We start from the raw sequence: 22621 nt of genomic DNA on the forward strand, positions 1-22621 counted from the left end.
CTATCATTAAATGAAAATTGAGTGAAATTGTTGAGGTTGGAATGGACCTCTAGAGATCATCTTGTCCAACTTTCTTGCTTGAAACAGTTGAATAGAGCAGGTTGTTTATGGCCATGTCCAGTTGGGCCTTGCATATCTCCAAGGATGGAGACACTACGGCCTTTCTGGGTAATGCCTTCCTGTGCTTTACCACCCTCAGTTTAATGAAGGTTTTGCCTAATTTTTTAGTGGAATTTTCTGGATTTCAGTTTGTACACATTGTTTCTAGTCCACACATTACGCACCACTGAGAAGAGTGTAGTTCTGTCTTGTTTACTCCCTGCCTTCAGGTATTTATACACATTGATAAGATCCCCCTGAGCTTTCTCTTCTCCAGGTTAAACCATCCCAGCTTTCTCATCCTCTTCTTGTATGTCAGATGCTCCACTATCTTAACCGTCTTTGTGCCCCTTTGCTGGGCACACTCCAGTCCACGTCTCTTGAACTGAGGAGCGCAGAGCTCTGGTGACAGCACTCCAGGCACGATCTCACCAGTGCTGAGTAGAGGGGAAGGATCACCTCTCAACCTGCTGGCAGTGCCCTTCCTAATGCGGCCCAGGAGGCTTTGGATGACTTTGCTGCAAGGGCACATTGCTGGCTCATGTTTACCTTAGTTTTCGTCAGGACCTCCATGTCCTTTTGTGCCAAGCTTGTTACCAGATGGTCTGCTCCCAGCTTGTACTGGTGCATGGGCCTGTTCCTCCCCAGGTGCATATTATAGGTTAAATTTCTGCAAAGTTTAAGGAATACTGTGATGGATTTAAGCTTATGTATATAGCCATTGTATAGGTGTCCTGGTTTTAGCTGGGACAGAGTTAGCTCTTCTTTTTAGCAGCTAGAACAACTCCGTGTTTTGGTTTTACTCAGAGGCTCGCTCTGAGAAGAATGCTGATAGTGCACTGATGTTTATAGTTGGCACTGAGGTCTCAAGGACTTTTTCAGCTTGCCGGGTTCTTGCCAGTGTGCAGGAGCACAACAGGATAAGGGAGGAGTATAGCTGGGACAAGGGGTCCACGACTCTCCTTACGATTTGTACCTGAACTTAAGATTGAGGGCCAAATTGGCCAATTACGATTCCATATCATGCAGCATCATGCCCAGTGAGGGTCAGCCAGAAAGAAGGGCTTTTGCCCTTCTGGGACTCTCACTTTCAGGCTCTCAGAGTGTTTTTTGTTCCTCTCTCTCACTCCCTGTCTCGGGACTCCCGTTCATCGAGGATCGCAGTATCGAGTTTTATCTATTTCGGGATTGCAGCTTCGTAACGAGACAGGCCTCGATCAAGGGGTGGTGAGCGATTACACTGTACATCACTCGTTTGCATATGTTTATCCTTGTACATATCTGTGTATATAGATATTGGTAGCGGTAGTAGTAAATTGTTCTTATCTCAACCCACGGGTCTCTCTTCTTTTTCCTCTTTGATTCTCTCCCTCATCCCTGGGGTGGGGGAGGGTGAGAGGGGACTGTGTAGGGTATAGTTGCCGGAGTGGCCTAACCCACCACAATAGGTTTAGTGATGATCCATACTCTGTGGTATGATTTAGGATGTATTTTCACTTGGTATCTTTTGTTTTCACAAGGAGCTTGAACTGTAGCCTTGTTGCTCTTTATGCCACTTGGAGGTATCTCTTGTAGCATATTTGTAAATGTTGGTGGGATGTAGAGTTGTAAGCCAAATTTCTTTATCATCTCTCTAAACATGTCCAACTGTGAATAAAATAATTTTAATTCTCATCTCTGTGTATTCTTCTGGTACCCTCTTTGTATACCACAAGCTAGTTGTAGTGCTGGTTAGTGAGAGATGGAGCCCTGTGGTCTTGTTCCTTGAGTGATTAGAAAGAGGGGGTGTGTTTGAGATTACCCTTCAGCACTTTTTAAGTGTTAGTGGTTTTTGTCTTTGCAGAATCTGTGTTCAATTAGTCATAGAATTTTAACTGAAACCAGACCTTTGTAAAAACAGGGAATGGATTTAAAATTGGTTAGGATTTGTAAAATTGTTACTCTCATAAGCTTAAGCTGAGTAAGACGCCTCAATTTAGAATGGTCCTGGAAAGGCAATACTAAAATATCTTGGTTCTAAATGGTTCTTTTATTTCTGTGACTGCTCCTAGGTCTAGGCCTTCTTCTGCACGTACCATACTCCCATTTGTCAATGTAACAGTTTTCTAGAATGTCTTTTAGATTTCTGCAAGTTTGAAAAATGCATCCTGCATAGCATTATTCTAAAGATTAAATCAGCATTGCTTTATTTTATTTTTTTCTTTTTATAGTATAGACTTCCAAAAGAACAATCCAATACACAAATTAACTGAAGAGGAACTTCTGGCTTTTACTTCCGTAAGTAATTTATCTGGACCTCTTAGTAAACATGTTTTCACTTAGTATTTAAATTGAGTACCAAGCAGTAACCTGTCAATCACATTAATCATGAAACTGTTTGTAAACCAAATTTGGTTTAATACTCAGTGATTTCATTAACTTTTCCTTAGTGATGCTGAAGTTCAACCCAGTTTTGAGCCATCATCATGCAGGATGAGCTTGACATGTAAAAATTTAATTTCATTATGTGAAGATACACACAAAGCATTTTTTAATGTGTTTATTTTATTTTTTATTAACTATGATTATAATGTAATATTAGACCATGCCATTTTACAACAAATTCTTCCTATAGCACTAGTGTTCAAAGTGCTCTTCTTTGAACAGTGCGTAAGTGCGTAAGTGGAGTTCAAAAGGAATTTCAACTTTCTTCTGTTACACTTATTCAGTTTATGTATCAGATGTTCTGCTTAGACATGTTTCTTCCCAGTTCAGTGGCTGATTTACCGCAGAACAATTCTGTAACTTCCTAAGAAGCCTTGAAAATTCTAACTGAGTATTTTTTTCAATTTTTTTTTTTTTTTTTACTCAAGACAAAACATAATTTGCTTCCTTCCTTGATTTTTTTTCTGGTTTTGCATGTTTTTCAGCAATAGTTTATGGAGAGTGGGGGCAGGTGGAGGCCAAAAGGCCAGTGATTATATTGCCATTTTTACTTACCTTCCACCTTAAACTGAAAGAGAGTAGATTTAGATTAGATATAAGGAGGAAATTTTTCCCGGTGAGGGTGGTGAGGCACTGGAACATGTTGCCCAGAGAAGGTGTAGATGCCCCATCCCTGGAAGTGTTCAAGGCCAGGTTGGATGAGGTTTTGGGCAAACGGGTGTAGTGGAGGGTGTCCCTGCCTATGGCAGGGGAGTTGGAACTAGATGATCTTTGAGGTCCTTTCCAACCCAAACCATTCTGTGATTCTATGATGTTGGACTTCAGCTTTGGTGCAGTGAACAGGGCTTGCTTTCCTACCTAAGCCTTGTAGTCTGAGACCCTTTTCGTATAGTAGTGCCTCTTACTTTCTGAAAAAATAAGTTCTTGTTAAGAGTTTGAAATGTAGAAAAAAATGAGACTGTCCTCTCATTTCATACTGTAGTAATTGAAGTACCCAATAAGGATATTGAAGAATGATGAACATTAAAGGAGAGGAAAAAACTTATAGAAAGAATAAATATGTGCAAAGTAAGAAAATGCTATCATAGAAAAGGCTATGGGAATGAAAAAATCTGGTGAATGAAGTACTGCAAACTTTTTTTTTAAATGGTGAAGCTATTACAGTATAATTTTTTTGCAAAAATAATGTTAATACAAATGTATGAAGTTTCAAGACATGCATATAATTTTGTTAAAACAAAACTGCCATTTTTGTTGGTAAAACAATATATTTTAAATTGGGGGCTTTCTGTGAAAACTCAGAACTTTTCTTCTCGTATTTTATTTCCTGTCGAACTCCTTGGACCTTTTTTGTGCGCTCCCTGCTTCAGTCTTCCTACTACCCCCTGTTGTTTGCAAATTCTTGGGTGGAAAAGCAGCCATTATATATCTGAATGTTGAAATAACCTTCATATTTTCTATCTTTTAATATTAAATAGAGTGATATTGCGATAACAGAACATATTTAACAAGATTGGCCCTACTCCTGTAGCAGTGTACTTTCCAGAATAATAAAACTAGCAGTGGGGTTTAGCTGTTTGAACACTTGAGTTTTCAAACATTTAAACACTCTTCAGGTTCTACAGCAGAGGAGAACAAGTCCAGGTACCACATATACTAGGCAAGAAAGATAATCAGCTTTACTGTAATCTTTTATCTGACACTGCTTGACAGATTATACTACCTGTTATCTGAGAGGTAAGAGGTCTTTTGAGTGAATTCTTCATAATGATGAGAAAATTAAACTACGTTTTTCTGCCATCTAGTGGCTGATTCCTCAAAAATCACAGGAGAGCTGATGAATTTGCTCCTTAAATAGAACTTGCAGTGACTGTGGGGACCTTATGCTTTCATTAATTTATTTGTTTATCTTTTTATAGAGCTTCTAAGTCAGCTACAGCTTGCTTCCTGCTTGTGAGAGCAGCAGCTACTATCAGGATAGATCTCTAGAGAAACACAGCTGAAAGAGATATGTGTAGGCATCCCTATCACTTTGTGCCCTGAGTAGCAAAAAAGAAGGGTCTATAGCGATAAAAGAACAGGAATGTAGATCTCACTACTAGTGCAGAAGTGACCTAAAGAAGTAGCTGGTAGCCTAAAAATTAGAGGAAATAATAAATTTCAATATCAGAATAGTGTTCTTTTAAACTTTTGCTTAATATTTCCGAGGTAACTGAATGTAGGGACACAATTAAATCTCACCATTATTTTCTCTTTTGATCTTGACCTACGCTTCCAAAACACAAACAAGAACAAGTATGAATGGTAATGTTACCATGCCAAATCTTCCCTGGAAACTGAAAACAGGAATCTGATGTTAGCTTATATAAGTTCTTTTTGATAAAGGCATCTTCTGCGGAGTTTGCACCTGACCTTAAAATTGTGAATAGTCACTGCAGAATTTCGCGATAAAATCTCTGAGCTCTACTGCAGCTTAGCTCTGAGTCACCGAGGCAAGCAAATCCATCTCTGTGCTCCCTGGCAGTAGGGATGTTCTGTGTGAATGTTAACACAGCCTTGGTTCTTATGGTGTCTGCTAGCTGAGTAAATAAGTGGCACCACAAATGTTATCACCTGTATTTAAAATATTTACCAAGCATTGGTACTACCTGTTGAAACAGGCAAATGAGCACAATATCAGTGCTGCTCTAGTAATTCCTTTAGCATCTTGTAAACTGTTCTGCGTGTGTGTGTGTGAGCAGGCATCTTCTCAGCCTACATGTGGATTCCTAAATCTGCAGGCTGGTGAGATGGTTGTCATGCATTCATCTGATATCTGCTGAAATTTATGTTTTCTGAAGAAAGGAGGGCATTTCAAGATATCTTAGGAAACTTGAGAAATTGTAAGGTGTTTTTAATAGATCAGTGAATTGTCAAGAGATCCTCTTGCTTTGGACGTTGCAAAAACAAATGCATGTGACCTGCAATTTCTCTCAAACAGAGAGAATTAAGGTCCAGGCAGTATGGGAGGGGAAAGCATGATCAAAGTGTGAACTCAGGTAGATGATATGATCCTACCTCATACTAGATGTAGTTTGGCAAACAGGCATTCTAAATTCCCTTTTATATCTGTTGAAGTTGAAAATTATTATATCTGTAAGATATATATATATTTTAAACAACATAACTTAAAAGTCCTAATAATAATACTATTAAGTCCGTATTAGTTACTGCAGTCAAATACAAAAGGATTGCTGCTTTTCTTTTACTGAAGTCACTTGGCAATAGTTGTCATTGTCCTAAAAGTACTAACTTTTGTAACTAAGCACTACTTTTAGTATTGCTAATTTTTGAAGTAAAGTGTGGGAATATATCAACTCCTGTGCACGTATATAGTCTCATTGACTGGGATAGCTCCTTTTAGTAAAATAATTTGGACTTCAATGCTTGAGATGTTCTAGTCATATCTGTTCACCTATCATCAAATATTTCAACTTTTAAGATGTTAATCTATAGCAGAAATTAGATACATTTGATTTTTTTTTCTGCTTATAGTTAAATTGTTTATTTGATATCCTTATATGAGAAGTAATGTAACTCGCACTGAAGAATAAACAGAAAATTAAATAATGGAAATTAAATATTCATATTAAATATTATTTTAGCAAGAATTAAATATTCTTTTTGTCACACAGAACCGTTTAGAACAGCTATAATGTTTGTAATTAATTCTATTATGGTAAGCCGTAAGAAAGCGAAGATCTTATTTAGAAATCAGATATCATACAAACTGCTTCAGGCACACAGTTATGCATATGATATTTGGCAAACTTTCTGATATAGCTAACAATATGGTATTTAAAAGACATATTTAAGAGAGGAAAAGAGGAACAGTATGCAGCGGAGAGAGGGGGCAGCTGCGGGCCTCCCGCTTCGGCAGCCATCTGCGGCCAGGGCCGCCAGTGTTCATTGGGCCAGTCAGGGCTGGCGTGGCGGTGGGGAGAGAGGAGTGGGATGCGAGACAAACAACTCTACAGCCACCGAGGTCAGTGAAGAAGAAAGAGGAGGAGGTGCTGGAGCTGAGATTCCCCTGCAGCCCGTGGTGAGATGGCAGGCAGCCCCTCTGCAGCCTGTGGAGATTAACGGTGGAGCAGAGATCCACCCACAGCCTGTGGAGGATCCAATGCTGGAGCAGGTGCCTGTGCCCAAAGAAGGCTGTGACTTCATGAGAAGTCCACGCGGGAGAAGTCTGTTCCTGAAGGACTGCACCCGACAGTGGGGACCGACACTGGAGCAGTTCATGAAGACCTCCGCTCTGCGGGAGGGACCCACATTGGAAAAGTTAGTGGAGGACTATCTCCTGTGGGAGGGACCCCACGCTGGAGCAGAAGAGTGTGAGGAGTCCTCCCTCTGAGGAGGAAGGAGCTGCAGAAAAAACATGTGATGAACTGACTGCAACCCCCATTCCCCATCCCCCTGTGCTTCTTCAGCGGAGGAGGTAGAGAAAATCAGGAGCAAAGTTGAGCCTGGGAAAAAGGGAGAGGCAGGGGGAAGTGTGGTTTTGAGATTTGGTTTTATTTCTCATTATGCTACTCTGATGTGATTGGTAACAAATTAAGTTCATTTTTTCCCAAGTCACATCTGTTTTGCCCATGACTGTAGTTGGTGAGCGATCTCTCCCTGTCTCCTTGTCTTGATGCACAAGCTTTTCGTTATGTTTTCTCCTCCCCATCCCACTGCTGGGGAAGAGGGAGCAAGTGGCTGCGTGTTGCTTAGTTGCTGGCTGGGCCTAAACCACAACAGTAGTGAAACTCAGTGTTTCTCTGTTAGAATTACTGGTTTCTTCTTTGTTATAAACTTTTTTCCTTACAGATTTCTGTCTAGAAAGTAGGAAGTATATGATGCAAGAAACCAAAGAACTAGCTCACTACTGCTTTCACATTGAGGTTTTGTAGCTTAGTTTGCTCCCAGCTCCCCAAGTTAGTTTTACTATACCTAGATATGCTTGTGTATCTCACCTTTAATTTCGGTGGATTGTTTTTAATGTAAAAATACAAATGTGAAGTCTGCTGGGTTTGATATGAGGCAGCAGATTTTCCTTAGGAGTTCACAAGTTCATCGCTGACCTCTGTGTATCAGTGGCCCAAATACTTTTTTTAGGAAAAAAAAATGCTTTTCTTAATTGAGCAAAAGTAGGATCTTAAACCCACTTCTATTAAATATTTACTGTTTGCATTGTTTTGAATAAGTAATGCAGTTATAAGATGATATACCAGAGGAGATTAAATGAACAACACTGTTATATAAATATACATGATATTTCAGTATGTTTTTAAAAAGAATTTTTTAAAAAATTACATTTAAAGCTTCATAAACGGTGTCCGTAATGTGAACATAAAATTTAGAACAGGAAACTAAAAAGTATTGCTGAAATGTAAGAGAGTTCCAGGAAAGTGTGAAAGCTCTATGTAAGAACTGGTAAATCTTCCTTTATGTTTTAGTTTTAAGATTATACAGTTCTTGCAAGGAAGTAGGGGAAAGATTAAATATGGAATGGTGTTGCATTTTTCTCCTACAAAAGAGAAAAAGCTTTAAAAAAAAAACACTAGTAAGATTAGACTCTGCAATACAAGTTCGTTCAGCTTAATAGAAAGCTTATGTTATAGCTTATAGTTTACACACTGGGGAAGCAATTCAATGTTTCATAGTCTGATATGACACTCCAAGAGAATGTCCAGTGCTGAGGAGCTGCAGCTGGTCCTTAACATTACCTCTTCCATCTGTCTTAGCCCTCACTTTGTCCAGGAGAAATGGGTTTTGTGGTAAATGTGATGAGCACTTAACCCTGGGTGGGAGAATGTTACTTTTTTTTCTTATTTGTGTGTTATGATCAAACAACTTTGAGTGATAGAATCATAGAGTGGTTAGGGTTGGAAGGAACCTCAAAGATCATCTAGTTCCAACCTCCCTGCCATGGGCAGGGAAACCCTCCACTACACCAGGTTGCCCAAAGCCTCATCCAGCCTGGCCTTGAACACTGCCGGGGATGGGGCATCTACAACTTCTCTGGGCAACCTGTTCCACTGCCTCACCACCCTCAGATAGCAACATTTTTAACCTATAGGGGACTGAGGTGAAAAAGCCACTGAGGAAGAGAAGCCTCTTGCTTTGTGCTTCCCACATCTTAGCCCTGTATTTTTATCCTTTGGAATCCATAGAAGATGAGAAGGGAAATAAAAGGGACCATGGAAAATTTACTTGCATTGGTTTGCTATACTCCTGAGACTTCTATAATTTATGGAGAGTAGAGCAGTTGATTTCTTTATTAAGTGGTGAAAACTGGGAAAAGGAAGCTCTGGCAGCTCTTCTGTCTATCAACACTTTAAACAGGTGAGGATATCTTTCTTAAAGAGGAAAAAAAAGAGTAATTTATTTTGGTCAGAATACAAAACTTAAAAATTACTGACAATCATCTAACAAAATTACCTGATCATTCTGAAAATATTCAAATAATGTCACAAAGGATACCAAAGTCTGATCAAGAACTTAGAAAATGTGGAAGTCTGTCAAAATCCAAGGAATACTGTATGTTCCAAAGATGGACCAAATGGGAATTCTTCATGTCTTTTGTTTTCCTACTATGTTGAGCTGCTAATTCCATAAGAGACTGTTTTTACTAAAGAATTTGAGAATGATTGGACAGATTGTGGTAGTTTGTTTTTTTTTTCAGAGGTGGGCATTTATGGAGTGTAATAGAAGCTGATGTTGTATGGTACTTTTGAAAGTCACAGGAAAGAATTATAGTGCGTGTTTTATTGAGAGTGTGTGTGTGTATATGCATATATGAATACTTTTTCTGCTTTTCACTTTTGGAAGGGGGCTTTGAGAGGAGGGAGTGGAGGCTGGAAAGGAGAATGCTTTGTTTTTCTCATCTTTTGTATGGTGTTTGTGATATTGATGTGGAACTAGGGAACAGTCAAATCGTGGCGTATGATATTTTTAATGTTAAGCCTTCCTATCAAAATCTCTATAAAACTAACATGCCAATTTGGTTTCTAAAGAGAATTTGTTTATATAGCTTAAATAAAAGCAGTGCATTTTTCTCTGCTGAGAAAATGGCTGCAGTTTTCTTTGTTTTATAACCAGCGAGAGTACTGAGAAGCTCATTAAGAGTGCCATGTGTCTCTACTGCTGTAACTTTCATGGCTTTATAAGAAGTCTCTTTCTCTTCTTTTCTAAGCTGTGTTGCCCATTTTGAATAGCCTCTCTTGGTTACAGGATTATAACACTGCAAAGACTTTCTCTCAGCAAAGCCCTGCTAGTACTAGTACGACTTTTTTTCTTTTTTTTTTTAAGTAAATGAATTCAAAGCTATTCTAGTTTTTTTTTTCTTTCGTTTTTTTTTCTTCTAAGCACTTTTATTCAAAAGTCTGAATAATTTTCCAGGAATGTCAGGATCTAAACACTTGCTGCTAATTTAATGCATGTATGCTTTCTGGCCCATCACACATTACTGGGAAATTGGATTGAGTATAGCAAAAGAGAAGCTGCCTCTTTCTGCTGGAGTGTCATGTGCAAAGACTCAACTAGATTTCTTGGAAGTTTATTCACAAAGTGTCTGGTACTTGTGTTTACAATGTATTGTGGATAGGAAATTAACCTAGTGTTGTCAGTTATTTTTGCTGCTGTTGTATGCATTTAGATGTTTTGGGGTAAAGTTACTGGGTGCTGTAGTACATGTGTTCCAGGGCAGCGGGGGGAAGCTTGCATTCCATTCCAAAACTGGGATTAAGTAACGGTCTGTTTGAAGTTGTTTTATTTTACAAAATATCAGATTTCAACATAATTGACACTTTTATCCTTTTCAACTTTGTTCTCCTCTGTGGTCTGCATTCTTCCTTGAGTCCATGGGATCCACTGCTCTGCTTGCATCATAACTTAAAGGAGTTGATTACTGATTTATTGTGTGCCTTTCTGAGCAGGAAGAAATTTGGGATAGCCTTTCTAGAATAGTCTGTTCTTTCATATAATTTGTACAGAATTACTCAAGTGATAGATTTTAGTCGTCTCACTGAAACTGCAGTGGTAAGAGAGCATGAAAATCATGTTTAAATATTAATAGATTCTTTGCTTGTCTAAAGGTTTGAGAAGTTAAGCAGGCAAGTTTGATGACAGTTAGTAACATTTTTTCCCACAGCAGCCTTTCTTCTCCCCCTCCTCCTTCCTCTTTATCTATCAGCAGCTCACTTATTTTTTCTAGCAGCTTCTCTGACAGCCAGTTGACATGTCGCAGGCTTCCCTTCCCCCTCTTGTGTCCTTCACCAGTTGTAAGTATTATAATTTACTTCAACAAGAAAGATTTCCTTACAACAAAAAGATAAAATTAAATCCCCTATTCAACAAAATGCTGTCTGAGTTATCTTCTGAAGAAAATAAGACATTCTCACTGTTCTGTGTAGTGCTTAATATCCCCTTTTTGACAATATTCTAATGATCAGTTCAATTGATATGTTATCAGTACTAGCAGTTGCTTTTTGTTTTAGTGATTTATGTTCTCCTGATCTGCCTGTTTGGCTGGGGAGGGGGTAGATGAACTAAACACGGGTTAAATCCATGTCTTCCGTTTTTCAAAGTAAACCTACATTTTTGTTCTTTTGCTGTATGTGAGGAAGAATTATTCTTAAAGTTTATTTAGCTGTCCTAATGTCTTGCCCTTATCTCCTCTGCCTAGTTTTAGTATTGTCCCTTCATTAAGTTATTTCCCTAACCCAACATTGCAAATATTACTCTAATCTTGCTAGTTCTGTAGCATCTGAAAAAATGAAGGTGGCTGAAATCTTGTTTGTTGGTCAATTTGCTACCGCCTCTAAGCAACTGAGTTTAATTTTATCTGATAGTATCATGTCTGTAGTTCGGACTGGAAGTAGAACATTTCTCATATCAGCACCCTGAACATTCTTTCTGGTCTATATTAAAGATGAAATCTTGAAGAAATAACAGATTTTTTTTTACTTATTACACAATTTCGGATAGATTTGATTAGAATGCCATAGTCTTTGAATGCAGTCATGAAGTATATATTTTCTCTTCCCCCTAAGGTGCCTGAAGTGTGAAAATCTTTTTGATTCATTTATCATCACTACAATGTCACTGTTTTGTTGTTTTCTTAAAAAAAGAAAAACAAGTGCAGTCAATTCTAGTTATTCTTCTAGCTGCTTTGGGAAAAATATAAGATAAGAAAGATAAGAAATAAATCTGTCTTACCCTGCTTCTGCATTAATTTGTCTATTCCCCCAAAACTAGTGATGAAAAAATGAAATGTCTCCAATGCTTTTTCCTTTTTTTTTCCTTTGATCTTCTTAATCCTGAAGTTTTTGGTAGCCAAGTTACTGAAAGGGATTTCTAATCTGTATTTTCTTCTGGGGATTTGACGGTCAATTTAAGATTTTTGTGGGGAAAGCGATGTTCAGTCGAGTTGTAAGTTGATAAACAATGGGCTTTTGAAAGGACATCTAAAGAGGAAAGATTTGGTGGTTTTTACCTATTTTTGAAAAATTTTCCTAAACAAACACGGCTTAGATTCAGCAAAATATCCATTTACACGCTTAGGTGTCCTCATTTGAGCAAACCCAGTTCTGTTCAGCAGTTCAAGGCCAGGTTGGATGAGACTTTGAGCAACCTGATCTAGTGGAAGGTGTCCCTGCCCATGGCAGGGGGATTGGAACTAGGTGAAGTCCCTTCCAACGCTTCCAGCAATCATTCCATGATTCTGTGTTTTGGCACAGTGTGCTGCTCTTGTGTAAGTAGTTAGTTGGCTTCAGTATGTTGTGGAAAAGCATGGTGCCATCTATGTTATAGAAGGATGAAGGTTAAGCAGCTGTGATTCTCGTATTTCTACAATATTTCCTTTCCTGTCTTTTATTAACAGCAGCGAGTTTAAATAGTAAAGTGGAGTTTTCAAGTTCTGTGACTAGAAATGGAGATGTTAAAATTAAATTGTGGAACATTTAAATACATCTGCATGGAAGTTGTATGCACATTTATTTTACTTCTATTTACAGAATACTTGAATTCTAGTACTGATCATATACTAAACAGTACATTATAACTAAAGGGGAAATAAAAAGCATATATTCTTTCCAACACACCCCATCACTCAGCTTTTTTTTTTTCCTCAAATACATTTTTACTGGAATAACTTACATACGGACAAGCAAAGTGTTGTTTTTAATAATTATTTGTAGCATCTAACATGCAAGAAAATTTCATAGGTAATTTGCGTGAAGTGTTTGTGACTCTTGTGAAAACTAATTTCCAGTTGTGTGAATACATAAATAGGGAAGGTTCATATTCTATTTAGGAATGTTAGCTCATTGCATCAGGAAATAGAAACAATGCCAGCTCATTTAGTGGACTATTCATATAATGTATATCACAAATAAATCTCATGATTACTGTGAGAAAACTCAGAATTTTTTCTGTGTATAATTTATATCCTTAGCTACATGATAATATGGTATGGCATAAATACTTTTGACATGTTTGGATTGGCTGCATTCATCATGGCAAGTAGAGCTGTTAGGTATGAAGACTATTCACATAAATGCTGTTGTGGTTTAACCCAGCAGGCAGCTGAACACTACACAGCCGCTCACTCACTCCCCCTACCCCGGCGGGATATGGGAGACAAGCAGAAGAGTAAAAATGAGAAAACTCATAGGTTGAGGTAAAGCCAGTTTAATAGGTAAAGAAACAGCTGCACGCACAAGCAAAGCAAGAAATTCATTCACTACTTCCCATGGGCAGGCAGGTGTTCAGCAATCTCCAGGACAGCAGGGCTCCATCACACCTAACGGTTACTTGGGAAGACAAATGCCATCACTTCAAATGTGCCCCCGTTCCATCTTCTGCCCTCAGCTTTATATGCTGAGCATGATGTCATATGGTGTGAAATGTCGCTTTGGTCAGTTGGGGTCAGCTGTCCCAGTTGTGTCCCTTCCTAATTCCTTGTGCACCCGCAGCCTACTCACTAGTGGGGTGGCGTGAGAAGCAGAAAAGCCCTTGACTCTGTGTAAGCACTGCTCAGCAGTAACAAAAACATCCCTGTGTTATCAACACTGTTTCCAGCACAAATCCAAATCACAGTCCCATACTAGCTACTGTGAAAAGAATTAACTCTATCCTTGCCAAAACCAGCAAAATGCCAATAAAACATTGAAAAGCGTCATGTTCTATTTGTTTCAATTTGCAAATATTTTTAAAATATTTAAACTAATTAATGTTTTTCTATCCATGAAGCTGATATTTGAGGCCTTTTCTGAATAGAAATAAAAATCATGACACTAGTTGATGTATTTTGACATATTTGAGAAGATTTTACTGCCTTGTCTGTATTATCCTTAAGTATGTCGTGCGTTAATTAAATTGGAGCTTAGGCTTTTTTTCTTGAAAGACATAATGTCTTGTGTCAGCTAGATTTTTCTTCAGTACATTTGTCAGAATATGTTGTCCAACACATTCTACAATGACTTCTATCTAGTCTAGACGAAAGATGAGAAAGAAAGTGACTTTTGCAGATTCTATAAATAGACTGTGAAAGATTTTTGTGTGCTGTAAAATGAGATGTTTGATTTTGAAATTACAACACTTGGAGAGGAACAGCATATGCATTTGCATTCCCCTAAATTGTTATCATACTTGGTTTGATTTTTATCATTGTCTAAAACTGAGTAGGTTTTTTTTGCTTTTTAGTTTAGTATATGTCAGTGAAACTCTTTCAGATTTAACATAAAGGAAGGAAATATGTTTAGAAAATTGTTCTTATTTTGTTTTGAACCTTTTGCATGTTTTGAAGCTGTTTTATAGTTTAGTAGTAAGATTCAGAAAGCAAGCAGGTCATTTAGTTGCTGGAATAAGGTCATATTTCTCATCCTACAACTTATTGTGCAAGAACTGCAGTGTGTGTGTTTATTTGTCTGTATATTCTGTATCTTTATCTAATAGTAGGTAAATGTTTGAATCTCTAACAGAGCTGGGAAAATGCAAAGCTTGGAGTTGTGTTATAACAGTTATTTTAATAACTGCTGTTGTTTGTGCAAAATACAACTGGACAGGTGCTAGACTGTTGTGTTTGACTCTTAATCCGTTATGGCTCATGCTTTTAACTTCTTTCAAGTCTAAGCACATCCCAGACATTGCCTTTGGTCTCTAATAAATACATTCAGAGTATAGCTTCTCTCTACACAATTCTGTCAGATTTAGGAATGTTACTCACTTTTGCCCACCAAGACAGGTTTTTCTTTCATGCTTCCCAGCAGTCTCTCACTCATTTTTCTCAGTACTAGTCACTCGTGCCTATGTCAACTTCCCTTTTTGTTTACTCATCCATGCCATGTTCCCCTGAGCCCTCCTTTGTCAGCTCTCGCCTCCTGTTTATCTGACTTTCACTCTTGCTGTCGTCTTTCCTAATTCCTTTCTTTCTCACATATTTCTGACTATTTTTATTTCTTTCCCTCCTCTCCTTTGGTTGCTGCTTAAGGAATTAGTCTTCTTTCAGGACCATTGTGTCTTCAGTCTCTGAAAGTAAGGTGGCTGCAGCTTTTTTTGCTCCTGGAAACTAAACTTTCACACATAAGGCTTAAAGCCAGGGCCAGGCTGCTGGAGACCTCCAGCAGCTTGATCCTGTTGCATGTAGTGTGAACAGTAGCTGTTTAAAAAGAGACAGAATACTTCTGCTGGTGAAGTCAGGAACTAGAAAAAAATCAGAAATCAAATATTTTTTTAATGGACATCAAGGTTTGTTAATATGCTCTTTCCTGGGAAACTGCTGAGACCATCCTAGAACTCTCACTGAAATTGTCATGAGACACTTAGCCCACCAAACAATAATTGAGGCATGCCTCTTGCATTCAACATGTTACACTTACTTGCAAACACCAAGTATTGCAATATGTAGACTGCTGAATAGTAGACTTGTAGGCGGAATTCCTGTGGTGGATGCTGGCATTCGAAACAGGGGAAAGCCAGGTATGACACACTCCCTGTAGAGTCCTGTCTTGGCCCTGTGTGCATTTTCATCTGCTGTGCCTCACCATTCTTCTACAGACACTTGTTCTTACAGACTGAAGATTGTGAAAATGTTCTATAGAAATTCTATGCTTTGTTCTGACATGATTTAGAAGTAAAATCAGTGGCAGCCTTACTAGAAATCACTGGTTTGGGCATGTAATTCTTACTGAATTTTTTTGACTGTTCCTGTTACAGAAAAAAGTGTGATAGCTGATTTTGACTAGTTAACGTCCTTATAGGATGGGTTCACAAATGACATTTTTATAATGTAAAAACTGTATGCAATTGTTAAAGTATTCTTCTTGTGCCATTGACTAATCTGAAAGTTTTTAAATTATGAAAACATTTAAATTGATTCTTTTTGAGAAGATATTCTTATGCCTTTTGCTGAGGATGTGAAGGGTACTCTTAAGGCTCCATTGTGTGGTATAATTTTTAAGGTTGTGCTCCAAATCTGTCTAAAAACCAGTATTTTTGCTACCCTACATTCTCTTCCTGCAAAATATACTTAGTTAAGGTATTTTAAGAGTAATTATTGTAAATGGATATTTGTCCTGAAATTGTCATTGCAAAAGTATATATGCTGCATCAGATAGCAGCAGTATATAAAAGCAAGATTCTTCCATATGAGGCTATTCATAGACCAAATAAACAGGAAACATCACTGGTTAGTCTATGGAAAAAACATAGTGGTGAGCTCATGAACGCAAGTAGGCAGGCAGAACAGACAAATCCCACCACCCTTGGGCAGTTGCTTAAGGACACAGGATCTGTCAGGCTTAAGCAGTCTGGAGAGCTGCAAACATTGAGTTTGCCCTGAACGTTTCAAACAAGCAAAGAAGCAGGAAAAAAAGAAGCAGGAACCTTAATGTGTCATTTTACCTGGATTTTACTGAGTAAGGAGTACTATTTAAAAAAATAAATAAATAATACATGCTTTGAAAGAGTTGACCAACCTAAAGAAATTATTGACAAATCATGGTTCTTATCTGTAAGCACAGACAGCAGTACCAGAAATGGAAAGATGAAAAGTTGTAACTGTCTTCCTGAGGAATAAATTTCTGTCAGGGGAGGATAAGTTAACGTTTAGCGCTGTCTGTTCCAAAAATGCTCCTTGTCAGTGGAGAGGCAAGGCGGAGACTGGGGTGGAGCAAGCAGGGCGGAGGATTTAAGAGCCTAACTAGGAATACCTAGTAGGGGGTAGGACATGTTTCTTCTCCCACATGGCTGATCTGAATGGAGCAAGTTAGAAAATATTCTCCATTGGCACTGATTTTCTATCTTTCACCCTTTTTTTCAGTTATTTGCTTTGTCTTGAGGCTGAACAGATTGCAAGTCCTCAGACAGCATGTACCATTGCATATAGTCCTGAAACTATCTTTAGAGTACAATATCTAGCAATTCTCAAACCAAATTCGCTGTTTTACTACCTGTGCAGAGAGCATTTTCTTTAACGTGCTTTTCTGTTTTTCAGGATATTATCAAAAGAGCACATAATGTGTTCAGAACCTTGGCATAGACAGTGAAATTCCTGAGGCTGAGCAGTTAAAATGAGAAATTCACTGCTGTTTAATACCTAGGGAAATCCTTATCATTGGTACCAAAGAGTTAAAGTCTAGTCTTTTGAATCCAAAAACCTGATTTATTGCTGTTGAGATTGGGCCTTAGGAAATAAATGCAGTACTGTGATGTGGTGTGGAAGTCTGTACTTATGCTGTTTCAGGAATAAGTCCAAACCACAGACGTGAAAAAAACAATGCTACTACAGTCAAATCTGGCTGAAGTTGTTTTCAGCATAACACAGAATAAGTGATATGTTTGGCGCAGCAGAGCAAGTGTCAGTAATATGGCTGGACTGCATTCTGAGTGAAAATAGGAGCCATATCTTATGTGGTTTACCCTTTGCTAGTCATTGGAAGCAGATTCCTTTAAAGAAAACAGTATCTCCTTTCTTCACAACATTTCCTTTTCTTCTCTAATTTCTTCCTACTATAAAAAATTAATCGAGAACCTCCAAGGAAAACTTACTTCTGAACTTAAATAGTTTCTCGAAAAGAAAAAACAAACCAAAATACAACCCAAAATCCAGCTTAAGCAACAGCATGAAAAATTATTCTTTTTTTTAACTCTTACGTGGATGAGGATACAGTATGTATGCCACTTAGTATCATCGCAGAGTATTAAGCTCTCAGAAGCCTGCTAAGTATCAGCCCACTGATGCCTGTTAATGTGGAAGAAAATCTAAATAATTTTGGACATCTAGGATAGATCTGCAGTTTTATGCATAAGTAGAACTGAAAAATAATTTAATACTCAGATGATGTACTATATTTGTACTATTATTAGAAAGTAGAAAATCCTATGGGGAAAAAAGCATTAAAACATTTTGCCAGCAGAAGCTGATTTGAGTTGATTTTCCAATGTGTCTAAAATGACTTTGAATTTTGATCTTTTGTTCCTTCCATAGGTCTCTCTGAAAGTTGCGTACCTGCACGCATGCAAGTTAAATAACAGACTGCGTTATGCAGAATCAAAGAACCATATTTATAGCTCACTATACGTGTTTCCCTAGCCTTTGTTTCATTTTTGTTCCATGCAAGATAATCTGAGCTTGCTTTTCTGTGTTTATTTAAATCCATATAAAGCTTTCTTTGAGTCTTTTGTTTCCACTGAAAATTCTTCAGTAAGTATAAATCTTCGTACTCCTTTCATATAACTTTTTCTGTGGAACGTATGAGGCTTCCCTTGCAAGAGAATGTTTCTCCAGTGCTCGTTTTCTTTGACCTTTTTCTTTGTGAAGCGTATAATGTATGGGACACTGGACTGCCACTTCAGTTTTATCTGCAGAGCTACATTCACAGCTAGGTGGAAAGACAATCGTCACATGCTTGTGTTTCTTGTACTTCTCACTAGAGATCAGATTCCAATATACCTATGTCCACATCAAATGACCCACTTTAATTTCATTTTCTTATTACAGACAATATTTGCGTGATTCTGAGTCGCAGGGTTATTGAGTGAGACAGGAGATTTTCCAAGAAAAATCATAGAAATATCCAACTTAAGAGAAAGCTCAGGAAATTCTTGATGTGTATTCAGAAGACATAAAAACTATAGTAGGAAGAAGAAGAAGGAGATACGGACTGTGCTTTGGACATGAACATTGTTCTAACAAGTGCTTAACCATTTCCCTGTATGCTACTGAAATGTGTACTTTGGGGAGAGGGAGAGAGAGTTGTTTTGATTGGTATTCTTTCTGTGTGTGAGGAAGCGTACATGGAAGCAGAAGGAGGGGAAAAAGAAAGATGCAGCCTTTTACAAGACAAATAGTTATATCTGTTAGTAAAAGCAGCAGATGTAGACCTTTTGTATGTTTCTCTTCGCTTTCTGTCCTTCAAAAATAAAATAAAATTCACTGCAGAAGAGATCTGGCCTAGGGATGACTTCAGGTTTCAAATGAGACGATCATGGAGAATGGAAAGGGAAGTTGGATGTTCTCCTAACTAATGATACTTACGAGAACCAAAATGAGAGGTAAGGCAGCCTCATTTTACTTGAATGTTACCTATGTTGCCTTTGCTTGAGAAAACAAGATGTAGAAACAAGCTGTGAAGTCTGAGCATATTTTGTTTTGGGAATTCATTCTTTTTCCCCATCAGGACTTCTAGCCGTATTGCCTGCTGAGTATGCTGAGTCTGAGTATTGACTGAACAAAGGAAAAGGATGCCGGTGAATACGGAGTAGTGTTACTCTGTTGCCGAGAAGCAGCTGCATTGTTTTTTTTTTTTTTTCAAAAAGAGTGCTTTCTTTTAAGGGTAGGTAGAAGAGATAGCTGAAGAAAGATGCTGAAGTGTCTTGATGTTTCTAATGAGGATAGTATCTTTAAGCAGATAACAGATTATAGTCTTTGCAATGTTTTGGCAGAGTTGAGTTTTTGAAAGTAGCAGATGCATTTATTTTGCAAAAAACTCATGATTCTGTTTTCAATGCTCCTTTCCAGTATCTTCAGTGAAAAGAGACAATGTATTGTCCTTTTAATGCAAATCAGTTTTTCCTTTCTTTGGCTGGCTTTTATAGTGCCACCTACAGAAATAGGATTAATTGTCTTACTTTAGAGGAAATTAGAGAGTTGTACACAGTGGGGTGTTTTTTTTAAAGAGACACTTCACTTTAGTAATGAGTCTACTGATTCATATTCCCTTATGTCTATTGCTAGCATACCAGCTAGTGTAATACTGAAACTGGTTAAATCTGTGCACTTACATGTTTTTCAACTTGTTCCTTGTCTTGAATTAAAAACTATAGCAGAATGCGAGGTACACCGCAGGTTTTTTTTCACTTTGAAATCAGTGGTCTATAAGAAAGTCTGATTTAGAGCGTATCTTTTCCATCACCCAGATGAAACAGTCATTCCAGAAGTGTCTGCAGCCCCATGACATTCAAGGAAACCAAATGAGATTTGAGACTGGAAGATACAATAAAAATTACTGAGAACCTGTCTAGAGGATTCATTGGCAATAAGCACCTCAGTTGGGCAACTAACTGATGTGCATAACCTAGGAACCATCCCTGGAAGTGTTCAAGGCCAGGTTGGATGGGACTTTGAGCAATGTGATCTCGTGGAAGGAGGGTTGGAACTAGATGATCTTTAAGGTCCCTTCCAAACCAAACCATTCCATGATTCCTTTGGGTGGGTGTTATCAAGAGTGCTACAGAACACTATTTCATTGGGTTAAAAAAAAAGCTGTGGAAAATATAAAGTGAAATGACATTAGCCTTCTTGTATACACTAATGGAGTACTTTGTAAGTCTTGTGAGAAGAAAATTTATTCCAGTCTTCCTTCCTAACTTTTGAATTGATTAAACCAGCTACTGAGTAACTCTTATGTTGTATTTATTGTACCTTCAGATGTGATAAATTCCAGATATGATACATTCCAGAGAGAGGCAGTCATTTGCAAATTGAGATTAAATGAGATACTTAAGAATTTTAAATTGCATTTAGGTGAGTGTAACGTAATTGCTGCTATGTTGAGTCTAGCATTTATTTCTAAATCAGTCTAGTATAGTCTAAATAATTAGCTGTTTAACTAAGAGGTTTTTAACATCTTTGCATATGTTTTGTTTTAGATAGTGTAGACAGACAAAAGGAAACTTGTAATGACTCTTCATAGCTGCAGATGGGGAAAAAAGGAACTGTCCATTGAGTGTGTGTACATATATTTCATTTTAAAATTCCAAGAATTAGTATTTTATTTCAAATATATTCAATTATCCAAAACTCTGAAATATGTGAAAGAATCTCATTCAAATACATTGAAGTATATAAAAATGAAAAAAAAAACCAAACAGATAGCATCATCTTGGTTTAGTGGTCAAATTCAACAAAAAGTGCTCTGTATTTAGAATGATGTAATGTTACAACTTGAGTGCTGAGGCTACCAGACAAGACTAGACAAAGCGAATTTTGAAAATTCCATTCTAATTAAACTAGTCCCTCAATGCGAATCATTGATCGTGTTTTGGCCTTGCTCTCAACTTTTTAACACCAAGAGATATTTCTAATGGCTGCGGCTAAGAGCTTTAAGCCCAGCTCTGTTCATGATCAGCTAACACCTGTTGTGGTGAAAAGCTATTTTAGTTGTACAGTCCCAGGATTAGTTTTCTAGACCAAAATAAACGCTTGTCATACAGTTAAGTGAATAGCTTTAGACTTTGGAAAAAATATGCTGAATGTGTGGTCTAAACCTACTGAAATATATATGGAATATTAAAGCAGTACTGGAAAATGGCACCGTGCACGTGCTGATGTCTCAGCCAGTGCAGGAAAGTAAATCTCCTCTGTCACTTTAATACTTTCAGGATTTCTGCCTGTCTCTCTGGTTTACCCAACAGACAGTCAGACACAATTCATTTAAAGAGAAGGTAGCATTTAAATTGTGATAATTTGAATAGACCTTAAAAAAAAAAAATCACAAGTGATCATATGATTGACTCTGTAACGTGCTATCTTGATGTAACAGCTCATTAAAATCAATGAAAGACCTAATAAAGGAAAACAGAACTTTTGCTGATGCATGTCATACAGGCTAAAGCATTGCATAATTTTTTGTTTTCTTGTTACAGTGCAAAGGTCTTGGCTTAATACTGTAAAGGTGCCATGCAGAATTTGTATTAGATACTGTTAGGCAGGAAAATTTAAGACCTAACCCAAGTAATATAACATATTTTCCCCATGCAACACTGAAAAAGAAACACTAACACAGGACTTGGAACAGTGCCTGAAATATAATTCATTTTAAGTGTGGAATACAAGTTGTGGTGTTTGCAAAGAAAATGTGGATTATACTTATCTTGATAGTGTTGCCTTAAGACTGTTTGATCAATTAGTAGTCTGTAACTTCAAAGACTTTGCATGTTGTGGGTTTTTTAATAAAAAAAAGAAATTATAGTTGTCAAAACTGTATGGAAAAAGATGTGGTCAGTTGTTCGCTAAAATTACTATCTGTTTAATAGCAGAAAATTCCAGAAATTTTGAAAACAGTTGCTTTTGTGTTGATGTATATAAACTTTTAATTTTCAGCTTAAGTTGGTAATATTGTGATTTTTCCAGTCCAAATCACCCTTAGAGTGACTTTTCATGTAGGATAGATTTAGTGCAAATGTGAAATTAAGCAGATGCATCAAGCCATATACAGCAGAGTTTTTGATAACTGTTATATCAACAGGGCCTTTGATTTTTTTGATGTCTGAGCAATTCTTTTAACCTTGAGGAGCAGTGATGTATGTGGAGTAGAATACACACTAGTGTGAGTATTCTCTCTGTTTAGATCTTTTTTTTTTTTTAAGAAAAAGAGCAATCTGCTAAGTCTATTGGCCAATCCATGCTATCTTTTTTCCTCTGGCTTTCTACCTGCTAACCGCTACATACATCCAGTCACAAGATATGTGAAAGCCTTGCATTCTCAAGGTATGAAAATACTATTTTCCTTGTTTGTGTCCCTTATCTTGTTTGTGTTGCTCTCTAAGGACATAATTATGCCAAATAGGA

The 22621-nt window shown here is 37.5% G+C and overlaps 1 protein-coding gene across 1 annotated transcript in view; it reads left to right on the forward strand.

Annotated features, from left to right (window-relative positions):
• TTC27 (tetratricopeptide repeat domain 27) overlaps positions 1–22621 on the forward strand; it is a 142011-nt gene that overhangs the window by 45541 nt on the left and 73849 nt on the right. Inside the window, exon 9 of the mRNA XM_086628150.1 lies at positions 2310–2376. Coding sequence (XP_086484276.1) covers positions 2310–2376 — 67 coding nt within the window. The remainder of the gene's footprint in view (positions 1–2309; positions 2377–22621) is intronic.

Source organism: Tauraco erythrolophus, chromosome 2 (genome assembly GCF_009769465.1).
Source record: "Tauraco erythrolophus isolate bTauEry1 chromosome 2, bTauEry1.pri, whole genome shotgun sequence".
Taxonomy (NCBI): domain Eukaryota; kingdom Metazoa; phylum Chordata; class Aves; order Musophagiformes; family Musophagidae; genus Tauraco; species Tauraco erythrolophus.